The sequence below is a fragment of the Acomys russatus genome, chromosome 11, assembly GCF_903995435.1.
Source record: "Acomys russatus chromosome 11, mAcoRus1.1, whole genome shotgun sequence".
In the NCBI taxonomy this organism is placed as follows: Eukaryota; Metazoa; Chordata; class Mammalia; order Rodentia; family Muridae; genus Acomys; species Acomys russatus.
In genome coordinates, this window is record NC_067147.1 from 61843116 (window position 1) to 61852756 (window position 9641).

Sequence of the window (9641 nt, forward strand, 5' to 3'; positions counted from 1 at the left end):
GTAAGCACATTTGCCGCACGTGTTCCAGGCCAGCCTGAGCCACCAAACAAGAACGTGGCTCAATTTCATTTCTAGAAGTTGGCCGTGGTCTAAAAAGCACACTTGGGGAATGCCAAGGCATCAAACTCCTGAAAACAAGTTGGCAATAAATGTAAATCTTCCCCATCGAACGCCAGCGTCTGGATGAAAGCCAGCGTTAGTGTGAGACCCTCAAACCCCTCGCTTTATGTAAACCCATTACACTAACAGCCTGCACTTTTTCTTTTAAATATTACGTATACAGAGCTGTCTGCATGTACATCTGCAGGCCAGAAGAGGGTGTCAGATCACAGTATAGATAGTTGTGAGCCACCATGTGGTTGCTGGGAATTGAACTCAGGACCTCTGGAAGAACAGTGCTCTTAACCTCTGAGCCATCTCTCCAGCCCAGCCTGCACTGTTCATAGGGAAGTGAAGACAAGGCCTTGTCTAAACAAAAAAACCATGGTACTTGATCCAGTTAGGGACCCAGCTACATGGCAGGCAGGGCATTTCCCCAGCAGGTGTTTAAGCTCAGGCCACACCACAGGAAAAAAAAAAAAAAAAAGTAAGCTGGACCTACAATCCCCACAGGGGCAAGTGGTTCTGAGTTTGAGGGCAGCCTGGCCAAAGCTAGAGAAACAACCCCCCCCCCAATTGACTGGCACCAGTAGGATGAAGTTTGGTTACCTAGAATATACAAAGTTTTGTGATACTTTCATGACCCTGGGCCCCCATGCCTCCACCATCTTTACCTAACCCTGAATGAGCACAGCCTCACACTTTTTTTTTTTTCCAATTCCCATTTATTTTTGGCTCTTGGGGCAATGTCATCTTTTCAATATTGGAAAGAAAAAAAAAAAGCATCAAGTTCAACACAAAATAGAATGATAAAACCAAGGGCAGGAGGAAAATAGAAGCAAAGTGGTCACCTCCGGGCGACAAACCTTCCCAGGTTGGAGGCTAAGTGGACTGGGCTCTGCCCACCCCCCACATGCCGTGTAAGGAGGAACCATGTGGGGAAGACACCCCCAATGGCAGCTTTGGCTCAGGACAGCTGGGAGGCTATAAAAGGAGATAATACTGTTAATACCTCTCCTGAGGCCTGAGATGAAGCAGGAAGAGAAAAACCATGTTGACTGAAATCCCCAGTGGATTCACGGTGTAAATGGCCTTGGCTGGAGCACCCACCCTTGACCTCACCCTCCTTTGCCCAGTCCACCACCACCTAGCTTTAAGATGGTGGCGACCGCCTGGCTTCAGTTCCATGCAGGATCTGGAGCACAACTCATGTTATTGGAGAAAATATATATACTGGAAGAATCTTAACTGGACGTTATAAAAACAGGTACCAGAAGGAAACAATAGGGCGGCACCCAGAAGGGCAGAAATCTGGATTTGTCAGAGTGGAAAGAGAAAAGGAGACATTCCACAAACAAATATTTATTGAGCGCCTACTATGTACCAGGCACTGTTTACCCCCCAATGAATAAAACAACAACAAAAACGAAACAGGAGACAGAGGCAGCAGAAAGAAACTGGAGGAGGAAAACGGGCAGGTGGAGAGCGCTGAGGGAGCTAAGCAGCCCGAGGTGACTGATGCAGGGCTCTCTCTCCCTTAGGCCTCTTCTTCTGCTTCCTCACCAAAATCCTCTTCCTCTTCTGCGGTGGCATCCTGGTACTGCTGGTACTCGGAGACGAGGTCGTTCATGTTGCTCTCAGCTTCGGTGAACTCCATCTCGTCCATGCCCTCGCCCGTGTACCAGTGGAGGAAGGCCTTCCGGCGGAACATGGCCGTGAACTGCTCCGAGATGCGCTTGAAGAGCTCCTGGATGGCCGTGCTGTTCCCAATGAAGGTGACCGCCATCTTGAGGCCGCGTGGCGGGATGTCGCAGACGGCCGTCTTGACGTTGTTGGGGATCCACTCCACGAAGTAGCTGCTGTTCTTGTTCTGCACGTTGAGCATCTGCTCGTCCACCTCCTTCATGGACATGCGCCCCCGGAAGACGGCAGCCACGGTCAGGTACCGGCCGTGGCGTGGGTCGCAGGCGGCCATCATGTTCTTGGCGTCGAAGACCTGCTGGGTGAGTTCAGGCACAGTGAGGGCCCGATACTGCTGGCTTCCGCGGCTGGTGAGAGGGGCGAAGCCAGGCATGAAGAAGTGGAGACGCGGGAAGGGCACCATGTTGACGGCCAGCTTTCGGAGGTCAGCATTGAGCTGGCCTGGGAACCGGAGGCAGGTGGTGACACCGCTCATGGTGGCCGAGACGAGGTGGTTCAGGTCCCCGTAGGTGGGCGTGGTGAGCTTGAGGGTGCGGAAGCAGATGTCGTAGAGGGCTTCGTTGTCGATGCAGTAGGTCTCGTCGGTGTTCTCCACCAGCTGGTGCACGGACAGGGTGGCGTTGTAGGGCTCCACCACGGTGTCAGACACTTTGGGTGAGGGCACCACGCTGAAGGTATTCATGATGCGGTCAGGGTATTCTTCTCGGATCTTGCTGATGAGCAGGGTGCCCATGCCAGAGCCTGTGCCTCCACCCAGCGAGTGGGTCAGCTGGAAGCCTTGCAGGCAGTCACAGCTCTCCGCCTCCTTGCGCACCACATCCAAGACGGAGTCAACCAGCTCAGCTCCCTCTGTGTAGTGGCCCTTGGCCCAGTTGTTGCCTGCCCCAGACTGACCTGGAATGTGGTCACAAGAAAAAGATTTTTTATTTTAAAGCCTAATCACTAAGATACGAGACATGATATTCCTAATCTTCCAACTTTCACAACAAACTCTTTGGTACACGGGCATTGGTTCCATGTAACTCACCGAAAACAAAGTTGTCCGGTCTGAAGATCTGGCCAAAAGGACCTGACCGAACGGAGTCCATGGTCCCGGGCTCTAGATCCACCAAGATAGCTCGAGGGACGTACTTGCCACCTACAGGGAGTCAAGTGGACATACATTTGAGAGCGAGTCCTCAGGAGCAAACAGCTCAAACTCAGGCTGGGAAATAACCCACAAACCATTAAACTTGTCATTCCAGGAACCGCCACCTGGCGGCAGTAGAGCTAACCTTTGGCTCATCATGGTGGGTGTCTAAAGGGGGAAGCCTGGAATCCAGGCAAAGGGTTAACAGGTACTTAAAAATAAGGGAAACAGGGCGTGGTGATGCTGCCTTTAAGCCCAGCACTTGGGAGGTGGACAGCGCGGCCAACGCCTAACGGAGACCCTGTATCAATTGAGGGGCAGCGTTAGAAAAGACCAAATTTTATTGTGTTAAGAGGGATTTCCGCCCTCACCTGTGGCTTCATTGTAGTACACGGAGATCCGGTCCAGCTGCAGGTCGCTGTCTCCGTGGTAGGTACCGGTGGGATCGATGCCGTGCTCATCGCTTATCACCTCCCAGAACTGCACAGGAAAGAGCAATGACCCCTCTGCTGCTCAAGCCCTAAGGGATGCCTCCCGGCCCGCATTTCCATTCCAGACATGCTCAACCAAAACGTGACTGAGGTGCAGACTCCGCAGTTCCGTTATCTGCCTGCGGAACCTCGGCGGACAGGACCAGCGATGGACGGCGGCCCAAGGGGGGCTCGGGGGTTGCAAGCGTCCATTCGGGCGGGCCTCCGCCCACCCACTTGGCTCAGCACCCAAGGCCGGGCACCGCCCCTCCGGGCCAGCACAAAAAGAGGGGGCCGGGGCGGGGGGGAGAAGAAAAGGTGCGGCCACTGCAGTCGCCCACCCCTTGTGTGCTCCACGTGACTGCGGTGGCGGGCCGCTCCTCCGGCAACCCACAAAGGCGGGAGCGGCGTGGGCGGGGCCTGCGCGGAGGGGCGGGGCCTGCGCGTCCCCCGCAGGCCAGGGCCGCATTGTCCCTGCGCGCCAGGGGCCCCGGCCCCGCCCCCGGAGCGTCCCACCCTTCGGCTACAATTTAGCGGCCGCACTTCCTCCCCACCCCTCCCCCGCTACTTTGCAATTGCGCGCGAAGGGGGGGTGGGAGGAACGGGAGAAAAAAAAAAAAACCTGTGGCCTCCGAGTTTTATCCCCTTCCTGGCTTCCCTCTTCTGCCCCTCTCGACAGTCTCTCTCCTTGACTTGTATACCTCACTTTCCCATCAGCTCACACCCTAAGATCGTCTCTTGAGGGCAGTGAAAAGTAAAAGCAGCCCCTTATGCAGAACCACGACCTACCCAAAAGCTAAAAACGAGGCGGTGCGGTCCCCACGCCTTTGTTGAGAGGTGAGGCGCGAACCCGGGCACCTCCGTAGAGCTGCCCGCCAAACCTCGCCCCTTCCCCCTCCGGTCCTGCTCCGCCAAGGCCGTCCTGGAGGGTGGGGGCGGGGGTGCCGCAAGGGGGAAAGCCTCGCTCGGGCTTTGTCTCCGCTCCCAGCCCTCGAACCGTTAGGGGAAACCCCTCTTTAAAGAGCTCTTTCCAGCCCCTCTGCCTCTCCGAGGTCGCCTAAACCCAAAAGGCTCCTTTAACAGCCTTCCGAGAATGCGCCAAGAAAAGCATTTCCCCATTTCTCAGTTATCAGAAGGCTGGCTACAAATATGGGTTATTACACATGCAAAACTTTGAGGGGCCGAAGCCGACGGATGGAAATGCAAAAGCCCGGTTAACACTACTTACGACTAGGCTGGGTGTTTTTTTCAGTATATATACGTACGTTGTTTCAGCCCAAATTTTGAAAATTCTTACCTTAGCACCGATCTGGTTGCCACACTGCCCGGCCTGGATGTGCACGATTTCCCTCATGGCTAAGGTTTACTGTAATAAATTTTTGCTGGTCTCAAGAATGAAAACCGAGCAAGGAAAAGATAATTGCTGTTCTTGGTTGGTTGGTTTTTTTCTTAATTTTTCCTTCTGGGCTGGTCTCAGACTGAAAGGATGGACCGTAGCCCCGGAGGCTGCAGCACGAAGATGCTAGCACGACCGCAGGAAGATTCTAAGAGGCAGAAGAGGCCGGCGAGCGCAGGAGAGAAGGCGCGCAGGGCGGGGCGCGCGTTCGCGCGGCCGGGGGCGGGAGGTAGGCGGGCGCTGCTGGTCGCAGACAAAGCCTCTCCAGCCCGGCGCTGATTCGTCCAGCCCGTCACGTGCCGGGCGGCCATTGGTCTCCGAGCCGGTGGCGAGCGCAGTGCTTTTTGGGGGTTGTAGTTCCCTATTGTCCACGCTGCAAAATGTAGTTAGGCATGGGTGGGTACTGTGGAAGGATTAGGGGGTATCTCGTGTGTGTGTGTGTGTGTGTGTGTGTGTGTGTGTGTGTGTGTGTGTGTGTGTGTGTGTGTGTGTGTGTGTGTGTGTGTGTGTGTGTGTGTGTGTGTGTGTGTGTGTGTGTGTGTGTGTGTTTTGATTTACTTTTTTTTTTTCCCATAGAAAATGACCTCACACGATATACCGATCCTATATTCCCGAGAAAGGTTTTTGTACTAAAAGCGGTTTTGGGAAATACAGTAATTAGGAAGTCTGGGGTGCCCTGAGCTGGGAGGTGGGATCGGCACGCCCTGCAAGCTGCCCACTGCAGTAGCTCTGGGAAGGCCAGACTGCACAGCTCAGCGGAAAGTCCCTAGCACTGTGGCGTCCTGCCCTGATAAAAAAGTATCTACTGTTGTGTGATTCCAAGACCGGAACATGAGTAAGGCAGCGCTCCCTCACATCCCTCCAGAAGATAGGGCTGCCCTCCTGTTTCCTGGGGAGGTGTCTCAAGGATGTTTCGAAAAGAGAAACAAAATCGCAAGGACTTTTCAGGATAGAAACGTTGCTTGGAGCTGATGACCCAAAAGAATCAAAGTGTACATCTCTGCGGGGATTTGGGCCTTTGGGACTACGCTGAAGACATCTTGTCACCAAGGTGGGATGGTGGGACAGATGCCCAAGAGAATGTCAGCGTCTTTAGAGAGTGCCTCTCTCAGATACAAAGGGTGAAGCAAGTGGGTTCTCTCCCCCCCCCCCCCCCCCCCCCCCCGCCAGTTGGTTGATTTTATTCACTAGGCGAAGCTGTGGCAAAGCCTGAGACTGTAAAAAGGGGAAGATGGGAACTGAATGGGTTCATGTCAGAGAGCCCTGTAGCTTCTGTTCCTGGGCTTTCATTTGACATATACAAAGGGATACAAAATGGTTAATTAGAATCGAAGCGGGGCTAATCCCCCGAATTCCAGACAGAGGAGTTGAAGGCAGGAGGATCTCAGAAGGTCAAGGTCAACCTGAGCTACTTAGAGGCTACCTGGACAGCTGGGGTACAACTTTAGGCCAGTCTCTAAATAAAATGAATAAAAGGGAAAAATTCGATTATGCCCATGCAGTAGGGAGGGAGGTTGACTCACAAGGATCCCTGCATAATGAAGTCGGATCTGGTCTACAAAATTGAAACAAATGTATTTTTTATGTTATGCTGGAGAGACGGCTCAGCAATTAAGAGTATTTGTTGTTCTGGAAAAACAATCTTCACCCACATCAGAGGCTCTCAACTATCCAGACCTCTAAGTCCAGGGGACCCAATGCTCTACTCAGGGGACTCTGCCAGCTTATAGCACACAAGTAGTACACACATGCATCCAAGCAAAACACTAACACCTAACACCTAACATCTCTTTAAAAAGGAGAAAAAAACTGGCCAGGAGGTGGTGGCCCACGCCTTTAATCCCTGCACTCGGGAGACAGAGGCGAGCAAATCGAAGTGAGTTCAAGGCCAACCTGGTCTACAAAGCAAGTCCAGGACAGCTAAGGCTAACACAGAGAAACCCTGTCTGGGAAAAAAGAAACAAAAGAGAAAACACAAAGGAAAGGGTGTGGTGAGCAGCATCTGGAACGCGATAGCATAGGCCAGGTGGTGTGGCCCAGACAGAGGAAGGAGGACCCTGTGTGAGTTCAAGGCTAACCTGGTCAGTTAATTCTAGGCCAGCCAGAGGTACATAGACCCTTTCTCTTCCCCAAGGAAAGAAAAAGTATCAAAGACATTACTAACACAGCTCAAATCATCTTTTAAATAAAAGAACATTAAGTTGCATTAATATCCTTTCTTTTTGGGTTGTTTTGTTTTGTTTCTGAGACAGGGTTTCTCTGTGTAGCCTTGGCTGTCCTGGACTCATGTTGTAGACCAGGCTGGCCTCCAATTCACAGTGATCTGCCTGCCTCTGCCTCCCGAGACATTAATAGCCTTTATTCACTAAAAATACAGTATTTTAATGAAGGAGATTATTTTTGCCCTACTTGAATTTGAATTTGCCTGATTTACAGTAGGAACACGGGTAAGTGATGCAACTTAAAGCTCCAAATGTCTGCCAATTTGATTATTGCGAACATATTGAGACAACCTCTGGGAAAGAACTCTAAATTATGCAAGCCAATTTCTTACTATACTTTCATGTTTCATTATAATAAAATAAATTATTTTTTCATCACACCTTTCTCCTCTTTTGAAAGATGAGGACAGCCTTTGAGGTTTTAGCGAAACAGTTTGTCCACCCACGTTTGCTTTATTTAGGATCCTCCATTTAGAAGAGTGACCTCAAAATGTCCGTCATTTTATACATACATATGGGAGAAAAGACAAGACTTCTACTAAGCAGCCCAGACCCAAAGGAAATGGAATTCCTCTGCAATGGGGAGCTCCAAGGCGCCACGCCTACGGGCTGTTTTCCAATCTGCAGCCTCCAGCCACGACTACAGGCTGCAACCCCTCATTTCTCGTGAGTCAGCGGGCGCCATTTCTGGGACGACCGAGCAGGGCGCTCTGGCCTCGGAACGCCTTCTATGATACGGCCGCTCTAGCCGCCGGCGGCCACCCGCGCCACACTCGCTGGTTGGCGTTCGGCGGTTTGCGCGGGAAGTCTTCTGGGGCGGGGGGCGGGGGAGAAGGAGCGACGGTGGGTCGTCCCTGGGCGCTGACCAATCGCGCGGCAGGATTCCTAGGCCACGCCCCCGCCCGTCACCAGCGCTTCCCCTCAGCCTGTTTCCCGCCCTCAGCCACACTTTTGAACTGTGAGGGGGCGGGGCTGGGGGCGGGGCTTCCGACGCGGGGTCCGAATCACTCGGCGCGCTCCGCGCCGTGAGAGACTGCTGCAGTAGCCAATCAGAAGGCGGGACTCTCTTCCGGGATTCGCGCTCCCGCCACCCAGGTGGCGGCCGTTAGAGGCGGCGGCGGTGGCGCGCGCGGGGGCTCGGGAGGTGAGTTCCGCCGCCCGCGCTCTCCTTACCGTCCTGATTCCTCCTGAGGGCGGGAGGGGCGTGCCTTGGGTGTCACTGGGCGGAGGTAGTTTGGGTTCCGGCTTCAGCTTTTTATGCTGATGCCTGCGGGGAGCCCCGGCCCGCGTGCGGGGCTTGGTGACACGGAAACATTAGGCCACGAGGGGACTGGCTCAGGCGTGGGTATCCAAAATGGTGGCCCTTCCTTTGGAGCAAGGGGCCGTGGGCGCCGGCTGGGTTGGCAGGACGGAGCTTACTTGTTGGGGTACCCTACTTTCCCAGGCAGCGGCTTCCCTGTGTGCGGTGCCTTTGTGGGTAAAATCGTGCAATTCTGAATTTCTGTCTTCTTTAATTTGTTCCTTAAATCAGTAGCTCCGGCGACGAAGCAAGCTGCCATGAGAACAGGATTCATTTTGTTTGGTTGAGGATGTAATGCCAAATAACTGAAAGGTACCAGGCGCTCGTAATTATTGTAACTAATACGGTCTCTTAGCAGCCATGAGAAGGCGTAAGGGGCGATTTAGGCACTTTCCTTAACCTATCTATACGGTAGCTTTCGCATTAGCAAAAAAAGGAATGATAGACGTAGCCTTCAGGGTTCTTAGGAAGATTGAATGCCAGTCAACCTAAAGGATTAAAAGTGTTTTTTTGTTTTTTTGGGTTTTTCGAGACAGGGTTTCTCTGTGTAGCCTTGGCCATCCTGGACTCACTTTGTAGACCAGGCTGGCCTCGAACTCACAGCGATCCGCCTGCCTCTGCCTCCAGAGTGCTGGGATTAAAGGCATGCGCCACCACGCCCGGCAGATTAAAAGTGTTTAACATACACACACCTAGTTATACGTCTATGGTTCTCTCTCTGCATTTCAAGCTGAGCTATGCTGAGAGTATATAAAATATGGGCGTGGTGATTCATTTATTTTTATTTGCATGCTGTGTAAATGCTGTTTTGGAGGCATTACTTCCCTTTCTCACTTGGCTGTTGTATCTGATACTATACTCAGTAGTGGATTGTGAAATCAGCTAAGGATCCGTAAATGGGCATTGAAACACCAGAGCATGTACAAGACCTGGGTTTGATCCTAAGCAGGTGTGTGTGTGTGTGTGTGTGTGTGTGTGTGTGTGTGTGTGTGTGTGTGTGCCTATTAAGATATTAGGAAGCCAGGTGTGGTAGCACTCGCCTTTAATCTCAGCACTCAGGAAGTAGAGACAGGCAGATCTCAGGCCAGCCTGGTCTACAAAGTGAGACTAGGCCAGCCTAGGCTACACAGAGAAACCAGGACTCAAAAGGCAAATAAATAAATAAATAAATAAAAATTTAAAAGGGTTAGGGGGAAAAAAAAGGATAAAAAGCAGTATATTCACATAGCATTACTTCTCAAAACCCACACTCCCTGCCCGCACAGGTGAGTGTGTGGTTCCAAGGAGGGTGTCAGATACCCTGGAATTTGAGTGAATAAACTGT

At 52.4% G+C, this 9641-nt stretch overlaps 1 protein-coding gene across 1 annotated transcript; it reads right to left on the minus strand.

Moving 5' to 3' along the window:
- Positions 1 to 1352: 1352 nt before the first annotated feature.
- Tubb (tubulin beta class I) lies at positions 1353 to 4871 on the minus strand. The gene is made up of 4 exons (XM_051153603.1): positions 4697 to 4871; positions 3301 to 3409; positions 2828 to 2938; positions 1353 to 2694 (listed from the first exon to the last, which is right to left on the minus strand). Exons 1-4 carry the CDS (start codon positions 4751 to 4753, stop codon positions 1637 to 1639), a joined length of 1335 nt encoding a protein of 444 aa, XP_051009560.1. The 5' UTR covers positions 4754 to 4871; the 3' UTR covers positions 1353 to 1636.
- Positions 4872 to 9641: the final 4770 nt, after the last annotated feature.